At 32.8% G+C, this 22,119-nt stretch overlaps 1 protein-coding gene and 1 long non-coding RNA gene across 10 annotated transcripts in view; one reads left to right on the forward strand and one right to left on the reverse strand.

The window, feature by feature from the left end:
- LOC113392475 (potassium voltage-gated channel unc-103-like) overlaps positions 1-14,965 on the forward strand; it is a 39,829-nt gene extending 24,864 nt beyond the window's left edge. For 2 of the 9 annotated variants that reach the window (XM_026628935.2, XM_026628936.2), the window contains 17 exons: positions 1,454-1,540; positions 4,179-4,326; positions 4,526-4,707; positions 5,571-5,591; positions 7,574-7,728; positions 7,801-7,914; positions 7,991-8,112; positions 8,308-8,426; positions 8,502-8,692; positions 9,015-9,157; positions 9,889-10,082; positions 10,405-10,533; positions 10,939-11,083; positions 12,037-12,114; positions 12,418-12,794; positions 12,879-13,127; positions 13,241-14,963. In XM_026628935.2, coding sequence (XP_026484720.2) covers positions 1,454-1,540; positions 4,179-4,326; positions 4,526-4,707; positions 5,571-5,591; positions 7,574-7,728; positions 7,801-7,914; positions 7,991-8,112; positions 8,308-8,426; positions 8,502-8,692; positions 9,015-9,157; positions 9,889-10,082; positions 10,405-10,533; positions 10,939-11,083; positions 12,037-12,114; positions 12,418-12,794; positions 12,879-13,127; positions 13,241-13,408 — 2,622 coding nt within the window. In that variant the 3' untranslated portion in view covers positions 13,409-14,963. Of the gene's footprint in view, positions 1-1,453; positions 1,541-4,178; positions 4,327-4,525; positions 4,708-5,570; positions 5,592-7,573; positions 7,729-7,800; positions 7,915-7,990; positions 8,113-8,307; positions 8,427-8,501; positions 8,693-9,014; positions 9,158-9,888; positions 10,083-10,404; positions 10,534-10,938; positions 11,084-12,036; positions 12,115-12,417; positions 12,795-12,878; positions 13,128-13,240 lie in introns of all 9 variants that reach the window. The other 7 variants (XM_026628927.2, XM_026628926.2, XM_064220903.1 and 4 more) reach the window with 6 other exon arrangements.
- LOC135194833 (uncharacterized) lies at positions 9,889-20,405 on the reverse strand. The gene is made up of 3 exons (XR_010310007.1): positions 20,143-20,405; positions 10,389-10,554; positions 9,889-10,066 (listed from the first exon to the last, which is right to left on the reverse strand). It is a non-coding gene; the product is annotated as an uncharacterized LOC135194833 (long non-coding RNA).
- Positions 20,406-22,119: the final 1,714 nt, after the last annotated feature.

Below are 22,119 nucleotides of genomic sequence, written 5' to 3' on the forward strand. Positions count from 1 at the left end.
ATACACATCACTCGAGGACAGCTAAACCGATTTGTATAAATTCATCTCTATTTTTTTAAAATTGTTTTTGGAAAAACCTTTATAAAGGTTTAAAGCAAATTCGGGAAAAACTGACAGTATTTTATTTTTTGGGATGTACGTTTTAAACGAGGATTTGACCGAACAACCTCTGTCGGGCGTCAGCTTTCGTTCATGATTAAATGAATAGGAACTTTAAATATTTATAGTTTCACCAATTATCTAATAGTTTGTATAAATTCGAACTAACGTTTTGTTAGACTTACAATATTCAAATTCACTTGCAAATTTGTTTTGGGTTATTTATTCAAGTTATAATGCTTGTAACGCGAAAGAAGAACCTACGTGGTATTAAAAAACGATTATTATAATTTGTCAAAATCTCTTTTAAACCTTGAATTATAATTTATTATCTATATCAAATGTTAATACATTTTTAATACACAGATTTTTTACTTGTTATATAGGTTTATATATATATATTGGTAAACATGTACGCATCGAATATACATATATATATATTGTGTTTAATTTATATAAAAACCTCTTTCGACACATTTTTGAAACGGCTCCGTGTTCCAATCGAGGGATTGAAACTTTATACAAACTATAAAATATTTTTATTCTTACTTTTCGTAGGTATATAAAATAGACTAATATACAAGGATATAAATAGAGTATTTTTACAAATAATAATATGTGTATAGATTATCTGGATTTCATTGAAACAAATTAAAAAACTTGAAATTATACGTTGTGAATAAAAATAAGCCGTTGGCGTAAACATGTTTTCATGTGAGATTTTTAAGTAAATGAGTTATTTACCTTAGTTTTATTTTATAAGGCTTTCAGCTAAAAAATACGCCTGCTCATTGTCTGGATGATAGATAACATAGATTATTTGTTATTGAATGTCATATAGACACCTTTATTAGTTTAGTAGTTTTGCTAAGTATGAACATGCCACAATTAGAATTCTTTATTTTTAACTTTACCGTACCTACATTTAAAAGAATAAGTTTCTTGATATCAAAAACGTATGCATTCCTATATAGACCTATTAACACGGAAATATTTCAATGAAAATCTGCGTATATGAAGTTTTTTTTGGAAATTCAAATATGAATATAACGTAAGATCTGATTTAGTACCTATTTAGTTTATAGTAAGTTAATATTATTGCTTTAAAATCTAATACAGATAAATTTAACAGTTTAATGATCGTATTTAAGATCTTCATTGAACATAAAGTTATTTTCTATTAATATTTCATATTTATAAATTAAATATGAAAACGTATTGAAATATATTAATATATAATGTTCGAGAACGCTCTCGGTATTCACAGGTTATTTTAATAAAATGATTTTGAGATAGTATTATCTTAGAAGAGTGTTTATGAACATTTACGTATCATGGACTCCATTGTCCTCAGGTCCTGTCACTGGGCGCGACGGGCGGCCACAAGGGAACCACGCAACCTTCACACCCCTGCACTATCCTCCACCATTCTCCTTATAAGGTAAGTTCAATTTATTTTAGTAAGTCTGACGATACGCGATACCACGTGATCGTAAGGGGCCTTCCGCCTAGACACGATACTTCAAGAAAGGCGCTATAACTAAAGACTAACTAGGGTCGAAGTTGGTATGGCCTTCGCGTATGTACGCACACTGGTTAACTCATCCTTCAAATTGAAATACAGGAACAAGTATAAAGAAAGATTATCGTCCAAAAAGTAGATTAGGCTAACTTCACCCACAGGTTTTTTTTTTTTTAAATTAGTATATTAGCAATGTTTTTTTTTCCAGATATTTATTATGATAACCTATTTATGTCTGGAGACATTAACTGGAGTTGAGCTTGTTTTAGGAGTACCCTAAATAATACCCTAACCCTCGACCCTGCGACATTTAAATCGCGAGTGCATTAATATAATGGGGTATTGAAGCTTAAAATTACATACTTGTAATAACTGTTTTGTTATTAACGTATAACGTTTCAACACATTCGTTCGTTCTGTTTTAAAATTTAAAATAAGACTCCTATGATTAATTTGCCAGGGTCAATGAATCATATCTGTAAAAAATAAATCAACAGAACGGAGATAATTGTTATTTAATTGGAAATATATTTTTATTGATAATATATGAACTTGATTATAGAAAATATAAGCAGCCTGATACGTGATACAACGGATATAGAGCGATACACTAGTATAATAAGTAATACGGCGTTTTAACAATGAACAATTGACGATCGTTTATTTAAATTGTTGATAATTGTAATGTGACGAAATTGAAAATGCATCCATGTTAATAAGATTGAAATAAATATTATTCTTTTTCATTTATTGCTATATAAACGCAATTTTTTCGATTGTGAAATATATATTTTTAGCAACAAAGTGCAATTAAAGTTATCTTTAATTAATTATTTCCAATATAATATTATAATCAATCTTCAAAATATAATATATAACCGGACTCTTAAAAGCACATTTGAATCATTATTTCACAATTGAAACGACAACATAAACCTACCCTAAGACCCGCAATAGATTCTACTGAGAATAACTTTTATACGGACAAGAAATGATTGTTCACGGTTGAATTTTTCCATCGTATATCAAATATCAATGAATTATCTAAAGTTCCGCGTTCGCCAGATATACATCTATCAGATCGACATCACACTGCATCGACTCCACATCTCGAACGCGAAGCGAAATGGTAGTGCACTGTTATCGCGAGAAAATAAAAAAAAAATCACTTAAATATATTTTAAGTTGCTTTTCTTTTAATATTAATATTTCAATGAACGAAATGTTATCACTAAAAAGTTTATACGTGTAATAATTTATCAACTACATCTGTTAAAATTTACAATAAAGTGTACCAATGCTTTTTTTAAATGTCTGTCACAATTTTGTGAAGTTCTATTGATATTACAAGCGTAACGAAAAAACATTGTCGTAATAAAATTATTATCGGTGTAAAAAGTACAAGGAAATTCTTTGACCTGAAAGATAAACGTATTCTAGTTATTATAGGTCAAAACAAATCGCTTTCTGTCTGTTCAATCTATTGCATTGCTGTCACTGCAATAAGAGAAAATTGTCCGTTTTCAATACAAAGCGATTGTTCGAACAAATCTTTCGCCGCTCATTTTTTTTCTTTACTTTATTCGATAGTCCACTTTGAATTATTTATGTTAAAAAAAAGCTTACCTTATAATAACCACTAAGCAGTAGTTTAGGGAATTCAGTTAATAGTTAGCGTTGGTAAATAAAAAATGTTTGCCGCATCGACCTCGTTTCCAACACGCAAAAGCACAAACTACCTTACACGCTATTATTTTAAAAGCAATTTTACAGAAAACGAATAATATTTAACTATGCTTATAATGGGTTTTATTTCACTACAAAAAATAAAAATATTAAATTTTCATAAATAGTACATATATTAATTGGAAACAAAACGTTGGCTTAGGGCTCTGTGCCATGTCGTCTGGGTAGGTACTCCTCGCCTATTTTACCGCCAAACACCAATAACTAGCATGTTTGGGTTCCGTTTTGAAGGATGAGTTAGCCTGTCTAACTACAGGCACAAGGGATACAACTTAGTAGTAAAGGTTGGTCCATATTTCTCACATTGGATGGTAGTGACAACTAACTCTCAGATAGCTCAACTGCAAGTCTACCTACTAATTATAAATAAAAATGCTGATTTTAAATTACTTTATGACGATATATTAAATATTTACAAATAATTAATATTTTCTGCTACCAATTCTACAGCTGATCTAAATTACTAGAGTAAATTGATTTGATAACAATTTTATATTAGCACACGCGCACCTTTAATTAAGTCAAACAGTAATTATATTTAATTTACATTTGTTTAACCTTAAAAAAATTATATTAGTGACAAAATAACTCTTTTGTCTCTAGAAAAAAACAATTAATTAAAATTTTAAATGTTTTTTTTTATCTATTTTAGATATTTTACATTTAAAATTTTAAAAGTCAATAAATTATTCGTTCGTAACTCGAATAACCCTTTTTAAATTTATTTCCCACAAAACAAAATTAATGGTAGAGAAAAATCTGCCAATACTGATAACGTGTTTTATTATTAAATTGAAATATTTTGTTTCAGGCCGCTTGGGATTGGTTGATTCTGATATTGGTCATTTACACCGCAATATTTACGCCGTACGTGGCCGCATTTCAATTGAACGAGCCAGATTTCGACAAACGATCTCGTGGATTTGGCCAGGACCCAATCGTAGTTATTGATATGATAGGTAATTTCATTATTAATTCTTTACACATTAGTTTACAAAATTTTTATTCGTAGGCTTTTTTTCGTACCAAAACCATTTTTAATAAGGCATCCCGTAAGACATAGTTTAGACTTTATATATCAGTGTGTAGTATGCAAATTGAGATACATTTTGCTTCGTAATTTTTAGGGTTTCCCAATAGTTTTCGTTTTATTTTCAGTGGACGTAACATTCATAATAGACATCCTTATCAACTTCCGCACGACGTACGTGAACGCAGCTGACGAAGTGGAATCTGATCCCGCAAAGATCGCCATGCATTACCTGCGAGGATGGTTCGTCATCGACCTCGTCGCAGCCATCCCCTTCGACCTACTTCTCTTCGGCACCGACACCGATGAAGTGAGCTGCCTTTACCTCGCACCCACTCACCGACTCCTATGATTTCATATCACATGAACACATGACTAAAATAGTGATAGAATCTAAAACAAATGCCTGAATTAGAGGCTAATAGCGACCAGACGATCAATTGTCCGAAAATCAGAAAGTCAGAAACATAACATTGAAAACCATTACCTATCCCATACTAACTCTGTAAGGTTTGACACTCCAGCAGTAGACCGATGCAATAAAAGTGTAATTAAAAAAAAAACTTAGCCATACATACCTTTTATGTAAGATTAAAATCGCGGAACACGATTCACTCTGTTAAGAGAATGATAAAATGGGTCGTTAGAAAAGTAGGTCGAGTTATATTTTCACGAAGATTACTTAAAGGGAAAGAAATATAAATCAGAACGCCTACCAACTATATTTTAAATGAACGAAGTCTCAAATATTACTTTCGGACAAATGAAGCTCTGGATAAAATCTTAGCAATTCACGTATAGTAGTGGAATGCAGTTAACGCAGCTGTCACTATTGATATAACTATAACACAAATCTACTGAACGATATATGCCGATCACAAAGCCCCACATTACAGTTCTGAATCAATTGGCTGATTATATTTATTTAAGGTCTAAGATTATGACGTCAATATTACCTCTCTGATTTATTTTTTTATAACTGATGTTTATTATTTCAAAATTATTTTATTTTGTGTAACTATAATTTTTTTTTATATGATATATTGTATTTAGTTGTAGGCTGTTTTAACTGACATGATCCAAATTAAGTCATTTGTTTAGTTAGATATAAAGTCGGTATGGATAACCCAAGGTGGGTGCGTACTGAATTTGTAATAACGTTTCTTGTTACAGCAGGGGCTGGAAAGTGATGAGGTATACCATCTTTGTGAACTATTTTTATGTTGCTGCCACTCTATTTTCTTACATTTTAGTTTTATACTTTAAAATTGATTTCCACTAGCCATTTTAAATCCACTAAGCGAATGCGTTAATGGAAGATGAGGACGCTTCCCATAAGCAAAGTTGTTTTGAATTTTACACAGCGCCAAATCTATGAAGTGCTCACTCGCTAATTCACGAGCTTCGCCACCTACGATTCAAATATAAACAAATGGGGCGAATACTAGATGACTATCCAAATATAATATCCGCATTAATATTTGATAGTAGCCACAGCTTTTGCTCTACCTTTAGTGCATAAAGGCAAAATAGACTTTGGAAATTTTATCTCAGATCTTTGTTTATGCAAGGTAGCTTGATAAATATTATATAGCATTGAGTATTGACAAGTTTCGTTTGTTTCCTGCAGATGCGTAGAACGCAACTAGAGCCAAGGTAATCAAGGCCTTCATCTTTGCTAGCATGATACAATACCCTCTTTTAATATGCAATATTACACTTTATTACAACGTAAAGTGAACAAATAAAAATAACGGGATAAATTCAATACGAAATCATATTTTATCTATTTTATTAATATCTAATAATAAAAAGATAATAAATAAGTTTAATCAATAACAATATCTATAATCCCGAGTTGTATATTAATAACTTCGTACTTGGCTGTTAAGAAAATTAATATACAGCCGATTTAAAATAAATAGGCTAGTTCATATTCACTTGATATCAACGGTATGTAAATACCGAATTAACAATAAGAAATATATAATGGAAGGCCATAAGAGATAAGCTTTAATCCTGCAGTAGAATAACCCCATATTGTGTTCACTTTTAATTCAGGCAAAACATTATCATGAGCTTAATTCCTAGTTAAAGTACAAGTCACGAAGTGCACAGAGCTTGGTAGTAAATACGCTCACACTTCCCAGACGAATATTATTTGTAAAAATTGCATTTTCACAACATAAAGCACTAAATATTATGTATCGAATACATATTGCATTCATGTGGCACCCACCTACGTGGCATATAGGGTATATTGTTACATTAAGCAGTTATAGTATCATTTTCAAAATTATTTTATATTTATTTCATTAAAATAATACGATTTTAATTTTTAACGTACTATTTTATGATTAGGCTGTTTGATTATATTATTTTATATTATCCAATTAAAAATATCGAAAACCTCCTTCATTTTTATCTTAAACCTGTCCCGTTAGAAGAAATTATTAAAAACATTCGACAATAAATATTTAATTAATTAATAAAAGCTAAGATAACTGAAATGAACCTCTTTAGTGGTTTTAGTTAATGGGTAAGTTAAAGGATGAACTACGTGTTTGTCATGTAATTGTAATTATTTATAGCGTAGTTTTGACCCCCTCATGAGCTGTGAAATCTACACGTTTCGTCATTATGCACCTGTATCAATAACACATATTATATTATATTGTATTTATGCGCATAGTTTTAAGACAATCATATTATTTAACGCCGTCACGAATGATAAGCCTATTTAAATTAGGTAGTAATGATTGTGTCCTCGATTCAAATTAGGCTAGAAAAATCGATAACAGTTTAATAGAATAATGCCTTGGTATATTATTAGTTTAGTAATTACGAAAGTAACAACGATATATTTGAGTTGAATGTAACAAAATAATTAGAATTTATACAATTTTTATGCACCGCAACCTAAAAGAAGCTGATTTTATAGTTTGAAACAATGCTTGTAAATGCAATACCTGTATGGCTGAGCTCGGAAGATGCTCGTATCGTATATCCATAGACAAATTTCCGCTTGATTAAAGTGAATATCGCTGTGAAGCCTCATTAATGCTATTTAGTAATACGCGAACGTTCATATAATGCTTGGGTTCGGTATGCGGCTAAGGAAATTGCTTCTAGTGACTGTCGAATAGCTTTCTTTAGTGTGCTGTATATGTTTGCAGACGACCACACTCATCGGTTTGCTGAAAACAGCGCGCTTGTTGCGACTGGTGCGTGTGGCGCGTAAAATCGACAGATACTCTGAATATGGTACCGCCGTCCTCCTTCTACTTATGGCTACCTTTGTTCTTATTGCGCACTGGCTCGCTTGTCTATGGTAAGACCGGTAAAACAAAGGCGATATTGAGATAAAAATATATTATTTAAATTACCGTATTTAACATTTCAGGTACGCGATCGGGAGCTGGGAGAGACCTCAGCTTCATGCTCCCATTGGTTGGTTGGATGCTCTCGCTAATGATGTCCAAGCTTCATATGATAATTCTACTGGTCCGTCGATGAGGTAATGGACGTTTTTAAATAAATACATGTTAATTTTATTGTCAAAAATACTAGTATTTATGTTTTCCTTTTGTCAGATCTCGCTACATCACAGCACTATATTTCACTTGTACGTCCCTAACGAGCGTCGGCTTCGGCAATGTAGCACCAAACACGGATATGGAAAAGGGGTTTACGATATTCGTCATGCTCGTAGGCTGTACGTTATTTTTTAAATATATTTTAACAAAAAAAAATACATTTTAATAACAATGAATACATTAAGATTTTAACTAAAACAACCAGATGATTGGCAACGTTTCAAAACTTAAACCATTATTTATTAACGAATACTCAAATTTACTTTAATCGATTGCATAAAACCACGTTAATAAGTTTAATGTCAAATTTACAGCTCTTATGTACGCTAGTATTTTCGGTAACGTATCCGCCATAATCCAAAGGCTTTATTCGGGGACAGCCAGGTATCACACTCAAATATTGAGAGTACGAGAGTTCATTAGGTTTCATCAGGTATGAAATAGTTTCACTATATTAGTCCATTCACTTCACTATTTTCAATGATAATTTGACGTTAAATTTTTACAGATTACTAATCCCTTGCGGCAAAGATTAGAAGAATACTTTCAACATGCGTGGAGTTATACAAACGGGATTGACACTTCGAGTGTTTTGAAAGGATTCCCAGAGTGCTTACAAGCCGACATTTGTCTTCATTTGAATAGAAATTTATTAGCGAATTGCGCCGCGTTTGACGGCGCCAGCCCAGGTTGCTTAAGGTGACAACATTTATATTTTTCTATCATTGCTAATTCATTTTTTAAAGAAATTAAGGCGTATATTTTGAATTGATGATTGATGATATTAGAAATATTATCAATTCACCCCTCCATTTAAGCGACAAGTTTGAACTAGAAGGTGGTGACAATACCTTAACAGATCGTCATCAAACCTGCGATATTAACATTTCTACGCAACACGTAAACCGTTGAAATAGACTCTATAACATTATTAACTTTTTTTCTCATAGAACAATTGTTTTCACTAAAACTACATTGTAATAATTTACATACATACAAACTAACTTGTAATAATTTACAGGGCGCTTTCACTAAGATTTAAGACAACGCACGCACCTCCCGGGGAAACATTAGTTCATCGTGGCGATGTTCTAACATCTCTATATTTCATATCTAGAGGCTCTATTGAAATTTTAAAGGATGATATCGTTATGGCAATTTTAGGTAAATACATTATTATGCTTTTGTAATTTAATATATCTTTACATTTACTTTTTACTTTTTAAACGAATACAATGAATACAATTAATTTGTCGAATTATTTTACAAGAATATCTTAAATCTAAAGATAGATAATCCCTTAATTGACAAGGGTTATATTTCTACTATCAGAGATGGTCCCAATTCGAGGTCACACTTTTTTTTTCCGTACCGTTTCTCTATATATGTATGTATGAACCATTTTATATGTAAATCGGAAGGGTGGTTGGTCGGGTTGAGAGCCAACTCAGGTTAGGTTGGCAAACTTCATGTCGACTATATAGCCAGTCCGACACTTTAGACTTTATAACATATCGCTATGACCCATAACGCTATTGAATCTGCGTGGAATAGTTACTAATGAGATAGGGATGTTAGACTGCTATGTTATGTACTTGTAGCGGCAATTTACTTTTATGGTAAGTGTTCAGTGCTCACCTATCATACAAATTGTAATTTCTGGAAACTAATGTGCTATGTCTCTTGTTTCGTGTAATAATGCTATATTTTGTACTCATACCCCCGATGTCGACGACGACATAAGTATGCGTATTATAGTCACAGAACGTATTCTAAGTCTTCTCAAGGTCTTGTTTAAATCTCTGTACTCGCCCTGGTGATTATGATGATACAGACTAATAGGGCAAAGAGTATAAACTTTAAATATTTGAATATTGTAAATTTTTTTCTAACAGGCAAGGATGATATATTCGGGGAGAATCCGTGCATACACAGCACAGTGGGCCGCAGCAACTGTCGCGTGCGCGCGCTCACCTATTGCGATCTGCACCGAGTGCACAGAGACGACTTGCTGGACGTGCTCGACTTCTATCCGGAGTTCCGCGCCTCCTTCGTCAATAGCCTCGAAATTACCTACAACATGCGAGACGTTAATATTTTAATTCAATTAAATAAATTACTGACTACGAACACATTATTTCATATTAAAGGCATTTACTATTATTGCGATTTGCGAAATAATATTATCAACCGAAATAAAAATATAAATTTCAATAGATACGAACATTTACAATTAACAATTACATAACCTTTTAATATTTTTGGCTAACTAGGTTTTATTAACTTATTCATTTAGCAAGTTTAAATTGTGGTTCACATGAGTTGTTTGCAATTATTACCAGTATGTGTTGTGTTCAAATAACTGAATTAGCTATATGAAAATAATGATCTTTACTATTTATGTTATAAAGGAAGAATTAGGTGGTATCGAACCACGTCGGCGCATGCGCTACGAGAACCCTTGCGACGCCAGATTGCTCCGTGAAGCGTACGCGCGCACAACTCGCCGCCCCCACACTGAGACATTCGCTGACAAGGTGGTGCGTGCTCCGGGCTTTCTCCTGTGCACCATACATGTTAAATTGCACTTACCCACCCAGAACTACCGGCTCTACCCAATTGGCAAAATAAAATCAATCGTTTCATAATGTACTGAATATTTTCAATAATTATTGTACCAATTCGAACTGAAATATGTCTTCAAAAATTTGCTTAGGTGTTTTTTTGTGGCACAATTACACCAGATAGTATTAACATTTATGTTGCACATAAAAAGGCTTTGATGAGCTGATCTACATTATCTTTTTCTATATAAATAGAATTGTTACCTAAAGTACAAGATAGTTTGATAATTTATAACATAAGGCCAGTTCAATAAAATCTACTTGGCTTAACAACATTAATAAATATAATTGACATTTAATTTTGTGTCTAATTATTTTCAGGATTCTCAGTGTAGTGACGAAGATACAGAATCGCCGCCGAGTCGTGGAATTTTAGAATTCTCGGCAGACAAAGCCGGCCAAGATGTCACACCTCTAAATTTTAACTTTAGTAAACAACGTTCTACAACTTTAAACTCCATTACAGGTAATTGAAAACAATATGCTATCGGAATGTAGTAATAAGTATTTACAAAATATTAATTTATTTCAAAACGCCAAGCACGACCACGCTTGTATCAAGTCGACATTGTCAATCTCAATTTATTCGTATCATACTTTGATTGCAATTATTCATTAGTCGTGCTCGGTGTATATTTTATAATATAATGTTAATAAGACTATAGAGTAGATGCACATAGAAATATGGAACGATGTGCAAGTCCCTTTTAAATATAAAAAATCCTTTACAACCTACGTACAACTATTTTAATTTACAACCATTCTGGTATTGACATAGACATTAAACGATCATTTGAATAGGAAATCAGTTAAATTTTAGTAATTTGTTAAATATTTTTTTTGCTTGTTGTGTTAATCAAAGTCATACATAATTTTAACAGACATTGCTAAAGTAAATCTTTATATTATCGATGTCATTATTAAAATCAATATTTTTTGTCTCTACAAGAATGGTATATCAACTTCTAAGCTCGTTTTTTCCTTCTTAGGTAGCCCTATTATTACATTCAACTTAAGTTTGACACAAAGCCTTTCAATTAACAAGAGATAAATGAGGACGAAGTTTAATGTAAAATTGTTTTACTTCTATAACATATTATCACACAAATCATTTATACAATAATTTTCTTAAAAAAAATACATATGGGAAAGACTTAATGTTTACAATATCTTGATTTAATTTGAGGCAGCATGTGATACGCTTGGTCCCACATTACTCCTATTCGATTGTTAACGGTGGTGTGGGAACGTGGATTGTTAACACTGGCATATTTATTTAAAACCTAGTTATAGTAATACGTCCCGTTTTTTTGTGAATATACTTATATATCTATATATATATATATATACTTGTATATATAATATGCGACGTGCCCACGTTCCTTCGTCGCCCGCTCTGAGCGCGGCCCTTGTGTGCAGGCATGCTAGCGCAACTAAAACGGAGCTTCCCAGACCTCTACCACCATAAAACCCACCAGCCGCTGCACAACAAATACTGTAAGTATGCATATACCGATCTTTAGTTGCATGTATATAAATAAATTCGACTACGTTACTTACTCTACATTACTTACTAAAATTTTTAAACAAAAAATTATAATTAAAAGGTAAAGCCATTTTTCCATGTTAAATATGCAGATACAGAAAATAAAACTACATAATTTAATATTACTCAATTAAACAAACTTGTGAATAAATCTAAATTAAAACAGATCTATTTACGTTGTATATCGTCTGAATCCTTGTTTTACAGATCATTATAACCTCCTATTTTAATAAAAACTCTTTAATAAATTCCAGCCCAATCAACGCCTCAGACGTATAGAGGAAGGGCCGCGGTGCGTCGGCAATCGTCTGTAGGACCTCTCAATGACACGTCGCCGCTGACGGGAGGCATAGCGGCGGGTGAAGCAGCTGTCAGCACGCCCGCCCACAGCGCCACGCTGCCCGTCTCCAGCCTCAGCACAAACCCCAGTTCGTACTACACGAACGCATCACCCAGCCCGCCGGCGCCTGCACCCGTCCACGTCTCCTGCGACGACATACTAGCTCCTAGCGCGCCGCAGTCGGTCAGCCGCACGTCTCGATCAGCGCCGCACTCCGCTGTCAATTTACACCAGACGGGTAGACCGACCGCCCTCGCCTTCACATCCGAAAGAGTACAGAACGCTATGCAGGTAAATAAAATCATTGTTATAAATTTTACTCTATCGTCCTTTCCGTTCCTAAGTCATCGTTTTTATTATTAATTTTCATTGCAGGATGTAATATCACCGCAGTATCAAAATGTAGGTGCCACGGCTACGGCTGCGTCGGTAGCGACGATATTGACGAGATTAGAAGAACTAAGCAGACGGGTGGCCGTGTTAGAAACGGGTCTCACCGCAGACGTGCGACGCATCTTGCAACTGTTACAAGCTCGCGAGGCACCACATCATAATGCGCAACCTGCTCACACCCCTTCTCAACCCTTACCGAAAGCCTCACTATCTGTACCCCAAACAACGGAGGTAAATCGACAGATTAGATTATTATATAATTTTTATTTATTTATTTTATAATATCGTCTTCCTTTGACTGTCGAAATTGTCATAATATATTAAATGAAATATATTATTTTCAGAGTCAATGGGAGTGGAATTGGAACGGTGATCGGGATCGTGGAGGACGTGGTGGGCGCGGAGAGCGCACCGAGCGTACGCCGGGAGTCCAGCGATCAGCATCGGAGCCGCACGCGCCTGTGCCACCAGCTCTGCCACCGCCACCGCACTCGCACTCTTTCTACAGGTAGTGTGAGGCAGGCGAGACGAGCGCTCCCCGCTCCCGGCCATCGACGCGCTCGCTCGCAGAGTCCGCCTCGTGCGGCTCGCTGGCGGGCGGCTCGCCGGCCGCGCCCGAGCCGCCCGCGCCGGCGCACGGCGGCACGCGCATGCCCGCGCCGCGGCCGCGCTTTCACTTCTGCCGGCGCATCACGCGTGCGCGCCGCGACGACGCAAGGACCTTCCTCTGACGCGCCCGACCCGACGCATGGACCAATTTTGTACTTTCGTCGACGCCTATATCGACACGTCCTCGCGATCTATCGAGCGGACCGACGCTGGTCGCTCGCACCGAGTCCATTTGTATTTAAATTACACGGCTTGATGCCGTAGTAAGTAACTGAATAGTGTCCAAGTTTGGGTCGAATAAAAATTGGCCTTAGTTCGAAAAAATGTTCGCATTCTTTAGTATAACCGTATTTGTATAATATATGAGTGTTTTGACTTGCAATAATCGGCGAATGCATCGGGTGCTTTAATTTTGTTGTAGATTACAACCATTATACATAATGACGAGTGGTTATTTATAATATACAATAGCACTATCTAAAGATATTATGGATTTCGTTTTTCGTTAGTCTATCTGCAATCGTCGACGTTCAACCCAGTCGAAGGATTCCATGGATCTAAATGATAATATAAGTTTAGATCTGAACTCAGCTGCACAGAATGAAGTTATAAGACTGAGATACTACGTAATACCGTGAACTGTATTTCCAGAAGAGAGTAAACGATAAACGCTTTCTACCCGTCCTTGCTCCTTGCCTTTACATTGTAGCTAGGTAATATCTAACACTACTTTGATCAAACATTTTGGAATGCTCCTTGTGGAAGTGCGTTTATGAAAATTTGCTTGTCATAATTATAGACGTATGTACCATATAAATTTCGATGTTACGTACCCATGGATATTTTATCAAACTATTTTTTAATTTATTTACCCAAACTTTGACTGAATAACGACTACTTTTGATTACGATTGTTTTCTAGTCATACATAAAATTAATTTAATAATGAATCAAACTTGTTAGTAAGAGTTTTTTATTTAAATTTATTTATTTTATTAAATATACATAATTATAAAACAATAATAAATATATTTAAAACTAAATAAACGACAACTTTTAAGAGCGTATTTCACGTAATTTCGTTCAATGTGTGAATTATTGCTAAATTGTGGCTCAAAAATTATATATTTATGTGTTAATTATATAATCATAGTTACCAAGTAAGTCATTTCGCCAATATATTATATAAGCAATAATAAAAATACATAATCGTAAGGGCAGATCTCAAGACTAACATTTCAGCAGCTGTACCACCACAAATCTAAGCTTACTTTGATTCTTCGCTTAATCTGACCGTTCATATGTAGAACATCGTATACGTATTACATTTATAAAGCCTGTTTCATTTTTCATATTCGTTTTGCCGTATGTTATCGTGATTGAAAAATTACATACACGAGCCATATAGTTCAACAGAAAGCACACAAAGCAAGCTATTAATTTCTATCAATGAATGAAATCGAATCTTGCTTATTATGTTGGAGTATTATGTCTTACTTTGACCATTATTAAGCCTTTTAGGAATATATCAACGCGAGAGTGCTTAATTATGCGAAGGTATTATCTATTATAAAATTACAAAAATAGGTGTTACCAAGAAACTATTTCCAAGATATGTAGATAAATTTGCGTCATTTTAAAATCATCGTTGCGGTATCACAGAGCAACCGTATTGTCGACGTTTACGCGACGAGATATTTGTAAATGGGATATCGGTTTTGGTTAAGATATTTACGAGTCTAATATTATGTTTATAAGAAGACATATCAACGACGCGCCCCACGTTAATGTGTCGTTTAATTATTACAAACTAGCAGACCACGCGTTACATTGGCTACGCAACGTATAACGTTGAATTATATTGCATGACAATGTTTAGCTAAAAACCTTCTCTGAAATACCTTGCATGTAATGGTACAAATTTAATGTCAAGTTATTCAGCGGATTTTGGCTGAATCACGTTAAAAAGCAGCACTATTTTTTATAAATACAGACACTAAGACATACAGTTAGCATAAAAGTCACTTATACTAAAGCACGTCGATAATTTAATGAGCGACCCTTCGTGAATAAATAGATCTATACTTTATTAGGTAGAAAAAAAAATCGTAACATATTCATTAATTTTATACGTACATAGCAAAATTTATATACAATTTCATTTTGTCTTTAATCTTTATGACAATGGAAAATGAATTAGTCTTAACTGCAGAATTACTATATTGAATAACACATAGATTGTCCTATGCAAAACATTGTACATCTAAACAAGGTCCATAAAGACAATATTTCAATAATTTACATTATAACATTTTAATACCTTACGTTGTACTATACATATACGGTCAGATTTAATACATATATCATATCTATAAAGAAGATCATACTAATTATTACTTTAAAATAACTAATGATTACCTATAACTTTAATATTTATCTGTACGACTAAACAAAAAGCTGAAAGATTCATACGTAACACTAAAATAACATTATTCAATTTATACTTTTTTTGTAAATCCATTACAATATTTATACAAAACAGAGGGAGTTTTCAAAACTAATTATATAAAAACTTTAAATACTACGCACGGTACGCGTATTACCTGACTATAATTAAAGGTCTAATTAAAAAATTGTTATAATTACTTCGTGCTAAGCTAAAAATGTTTCAATAATAAGATAGAGCTTTTTACTGTTTACTTCATTGAAGATAATGTGCCCACGCGCATAAACATAAAATAAACTATTTAAGCTATTTTTTATTATATTTTCGACCCATTTTAAATCGTTTTGTATGAATATTGTGTAGGTTTGAATTAATTTACGTCACTCACAAACCAATAAAGACATTTTGTGTTTCTTTTTGTAAAAAAAAAAATAATTAAAAAAATAGAGCCACTTTAAAAATAATATAAAAAAAACTTATTTAATACTTTTTTTTTACATTCCATTAAACCGTAATTCGTAGAGTATTATTGTTAGGTAGAATATATAGAACGTAAGTCGGTCAATTGCAAATCGTACTAAGTAGTATGTACACCTTAACTCAAATCTTTACTATTTAAAAATATCCGTTGCTTTGCTATAATACTATAGTTCGCTTTAATTAGAAACCTACTTGCTTTCGTAGGTGTAGTTTCATAAGATATATACGTAGTTACTTGTAATGCAAATGTTTGAATCGTACTATTTAGGTACTTTTGTTTAGCCCATTTGAAAGTTTATTCCATGTTTAAATCACTTTAATAACCTAACTCTACCTTACCTAGTACTAGAATTAAAAAAAAATTGATGCGCTTGTTTCTATTCTCTTGGTACTTACTCAAAAAATTGGTAGTACTTAAAAATTAAACGAGGTTTTTGGTGTCATTAATAGAAATCACACATTCTGTTTTTTACCTGAAATGATCTATTAGCCAACAAATAGATGAGCAATCTGACTATAAATACAACTATGAATCAAAAATAATATTTTTCATTAGGTACTGACGTACCATACATTACAATAAATCAATTTATGAAAATATCATTCAGAAATAATGCTTGTTGCATTGGGGCCTTCGTGTTACAAAAAGATTTTAAAAAATAATCACATTATTTTTTCTTTTATTGCAGATAAATTTTGAAAACTCTATTTCTTTATAAAATTTATGTAAATCCTTATAATTTTGGGTATCCGTAAATCTTCAACTCTGATTAAGGATTAACTAATTTTACTTTATTCTGAATAGTGATTGGCCGATGGCAGTCGATGTGCAATAGATGACCAATAAGCATAGTCAAAGGCAATTAAGAAAAGCTTTATTAGTGGCGGACATACTTATTATAGTCTACACTATACATACGTGCGTACCTACATACGTGTATACGTACTTATGGCGCTTACGATTCGGATACGTAATTCTCTATATATATAGAGATAAATATAATGTATTTGTATTTATCTCTTAGCACAGTCTTAGCACGTTCTACACGATCCCGTTCACACATTACACACACCGACCCCGCCGGCGAGGTCGAGGTCCCTAATTCGCTTCGACTCGTCGACGCTTAGCCGTATGACGACTCATAATGCACATATTTTCATCTTTACCACGTCGATGGCGTCGGTCCTCAGAAGAGGCCCTCAAGACGCATGTACTCTGAACCCTTAAATGGGCTCTCAACACCCGGCTTGGGTATTTTTACTCGCCTCCTCTCACGATGACTCTGCCGTGGAGGCCATTCGGGCCAAAAGCAATACACAGTCCGAAAAAAAAAAATGACGATGTCTTATACTAAGTAATAGTAAATATGAATACAAAGTAATATTTTTTTTTAACAAATATTTTGTCACTTGTTTTCAACCATTAAGAGTATAGCACTAAAATTTGTGCGTGAAAAATGCGCGAGCGTCAGACGGTATGAGATTTGCCGCTAGTTATAAATCTTTTCTTTATTGTCATAGGTTTTACCAGATTGGTTGTCTATTATGATGGAATGCCTTGTCGTATAATTGTATGAAATTAATTTAACCACTTCTTGCATGGCTACATCATCGAGCGAAACATTCGGTTCGTATTGAGACGATAAATACGTTGTGTTCAAAAGGCCAAGTTATTGGTAATTTCTGAGCCTCGCGGCTCCGTGAATTTGACTCCATGTCATAATTCTCGATAAAATTAAGAACTTGTTTGTTTTCTCCACTCAAGACGTGGTAATAAGAATGTGGCCACTCGCACAAACTGTGTGACAAAACCCTTGATACTCGTTAACGTATCGACAGCGACTATTCTTGTGTGCCGTTACTATCGCGGCAGTGCGCAATCCTTACTAGCTATGAATCCCGATAATGTAGCAAGCAAATGACATTTTATTTTTTATTTAAATAATGATTTTGTTTTCATATACAGTGAGACATCCTCTAAATAACAGTCCTATAGATAAATAATTAATCATACGGTTAAGTAAAGACTTATGAATTAGATATAAAAAATCCTAAAATAATTAGGTACAATATTCTAGAAATTGGCGAAAACAAATTACTTTTAATCAATTAACTCATATCATATAATATTCAAAAACATTGAAAATATATTTAAGCTTAAGGAAGATTAATTTTACTTGGTTTATTATTTAATTAATTATACATTTAGGTTCTTATATATTACTAAAATTAAAATTTACTACATAAACGTGATGGAACATACTTTAAATATTAGAGTATTTATATATCAAGATAGAGTGTCGCACTAACAAAGAACTAAAAATTTATCATCTTAGTGTGAGTGACAGGTACGCATGTAGTTATTGGCCAACTGTTGATCACTATTTATCGACGCGTTCTCAGCTTTGACAGTCTAACTAGACATATAAATAACCAAAGATTGAAATACATTACACTTTCATTTTATCTTAACAAGCTATAGAGCAACTTTAAAGTGTTACAAATGATTATCAAAAAGTATCAACATTACGAGAAATGTTCCTCTTTCCAAAAATGGTATTCGTACTGTATATCAAAAAAGTAGTTATTATTTTGTCTCATACTACATTAACTTTTTTCAAAATACCTTTTCATTCATTTAATTTATAACATTAAGACATTACAGACATTGAAACAGTATTATAAACGCATAGCAAAAAATAATCCAAAGGAAAACAAAGAGGCGAGATGGTTATGAATACATGCAATATTTTATATAATGAGTTTTGACCATAGACGCATAAACTGGACTGAGTTGATTTCAGTAAGTAATTACAGAAAGGACAGTGCGAAGGAAACGAAGCAAGATAAGTTGTAGATATCAGTCTTGAATTTATTCTCGAGAATTCAACATAAACTGCCACTGGCTTTCGCCTCGAGCACTGTGCCCCTATCCTGTCAGATATTACACAAAAGTGTTGGCAGCCCCGTCAAGCACACAATGTACAAGTAGTATGTTTTCGATGTCCGCCAAAAAAAAATCTAAGAGATCTCTAGAGATCGTCACGTTTGATCTAAGACTTGACTATTATCGGCGAGCCCAAGGCGAGGTTTTTTGCACCCCCTGCACCCTGGATGAAGCCGGGCATAGGTGTTAACCTGGCAGCTTCTTAAAACAGGTGGTTTTGTGAGAATATTGCACAGTCCATTCTTGTTAATTTAATTGAAGTAACGCGTTGTTGCCAGTGAATTAAAATGGAATATAAAGTAGTGGTAACTATAACATATTTATTAATGAACTAAATTAAATTTATAATTTATCTTTTATGCTTAGAATTTTGACCGGCACTATGTCACTTCGATTTATCATTCATAGTTAGTATCTAGTACAATACGTTACTGATTGTAGCGTATTGTATTTTTTAGCAATGCAAGCGTAAATCCATGATATAAAATAAAATGAAATTCGATACCATCAACTTCGTTAATCTATTAAACCTACTTTAAATACTAATTGAATAACTAAATATTCCATGTTTCCTTATATATTGTATTTTATCTGTGTACGTATTCAGAATGATCAGTTGCTCTTTTTTTGTATAAAACCTTCTTTTGTAAGAATGAACCTAAAAAAAATCATACATAGAAAATCATCAAAAATAGCGATCAAAATTTGCTATTTTGAGATAATTTTCTTTAAGATAAATTAATAATGTCGATTGAAAACTCTTACCTAAGGCTCAAACTTACATAATTTTACCTCTATCCCTGACTGGTAATACGAACGCATTGATCACTTGTACATACTTATTTTAATCAGACTATAGTGTACTTGTAAGTTGACTTGTTCAAGCAGCAATGACAGTTCTGTTTACTCTTCCTGTGTAAGAGTAACATCACTGTAATTATAAACATTTAAATTATGGTTATAAAATAAATGCTGCAAACCTTAGCATAAGTGAACTTATGCAAAATTGTTCAGTATATCATTTTAAAAATTGATGCCTTGAAATAATTTTAGTCACAAAAAACTGGTTGTTTCAGCTTTGAATAATCACACATTTATATTGTTCTAGAGTATTATATTGATAAGTTTAGTATTTTATATTTCAAAAACATTTGAAGCGCAAAGTTAAGGCGTGCGTGCATAATAATAATAATTAGTAATTTTGTCTGTGATCGAAATTTTATATTGTTAAGCTGAAAATAAGCACACGTAAATACTAAGTTTGATCGCTAATAATATGTTTCATGAATTCTTTAAAATCAATTATTGATTTTATATTTATATAAATAATAAAGTCTAATTATGTTTTACTGTTGCATTGAGAAAATAACGAGAATAAGTTTTATGTTTTTAGTGATCTTGTTTACGGAACAACTTAGTAGTAACAAAACAAATTTAATATAAAACAACACACACCGTTGGTTGGTTGATGAGTTGGTTTTCATATTAAATTAAGTTACCATGACAATACAACCTCGGGACGTATTAAATTTAGCTTACATACAAGTCATCAAATTGCAATTGAATCTTGAACTGTGTGTGATTTCTTGCGTGGACAGCTGCGTGTGCAAACTGCGAACGCCAACATAAGTAATATCTACGAACATACTTACACACTACACTGCGTGAGTCGATGTATGGACCTTTCGATTTACTATTTAACTAAAAAAACAAACGACACCCAATAATATGGCGTATTGTCGAGTGTAAAAATCGAAATGAAAAAAAAACTTAAAACCTACGTACCTATACATAACACATCTAGAGATTTTTTTAACAGAACTAAAACCGATAACACAAACATATATCGCACAATAATAAATAATCAATACATAGTTTACATCGTAAACAAGATTCACTAAAAACATAATAATCATATTTATGCTTACTTATTTGTAATTTTATGTAAAATATTTTACTATCTTTTATATAAGCATTGTTATTTCTTTCATCTATTTCACTTTGATAATTAATTTCATAAAATTGTGAATACAACTTTTAATAACCTGAAGTTATCATTTACAATATGTGCTCATTACGTTTTGTTACACAAAAGATTTAAGCATGTTGCGTGTTACTGTGCGTCGCATAGTGCTGGCTCCGAATATAAATAGTTAGATGATGATGGCTAAATGAAATTTATGAGAATGTAGAATAATAATAAAAATCTATCAGCATTTAAGGAACTGTTAATAGATAATAATCATACAAGTAACACTACATACAATCGTTAAATAAATGTTTCGCTGTTGGATGTACGATTATTACCTATTAATTTATTCCCTGATTGTAACTTCGAATATGACAAATATCTTTAAAATTGTAACATAACGGCATAAGGCTATAACACAGTATATTGCTAATATTATTACGTCAGGGTACGGTAGCTAAGTTGTTATAACTTTGCATAAATAATACGGAGCTTTGAATGACTATTTAATGTACAACCCGACTGCAATGTTTAGTAAATTTTAATTTTTATATTTATTCCAAATAATATATTATATTGTGATAATAGTACACTACCGTAACTCAACATGGCACTCATAAGATAGTATCATTTTATTAAACACATTTATAATAATCACAAATATCACTCCGCTTTTAGAATAAATGTATACGACATTATTAGAAAAAGCGGTCGGGTATTTTTACTTTTATTATATTTAAGCTTTTTCTATAGATGGTATCATCGCTTGCTTC

Source organism: Vanessa tameamea, chromosome 5, assembly GCF_037043105.1.
Source record: "Vanessa tameamea isolate UH-Manoa-2023 chromosome 5, ilVanTame1 primary haplotype, whole genome shotgun sequence".
NCBI lineage: Eukaryota > Metazoa > Arthropoda > Insecta > Lepidoptera > Nymphalidae > Vanessa > Vanessa tameamea.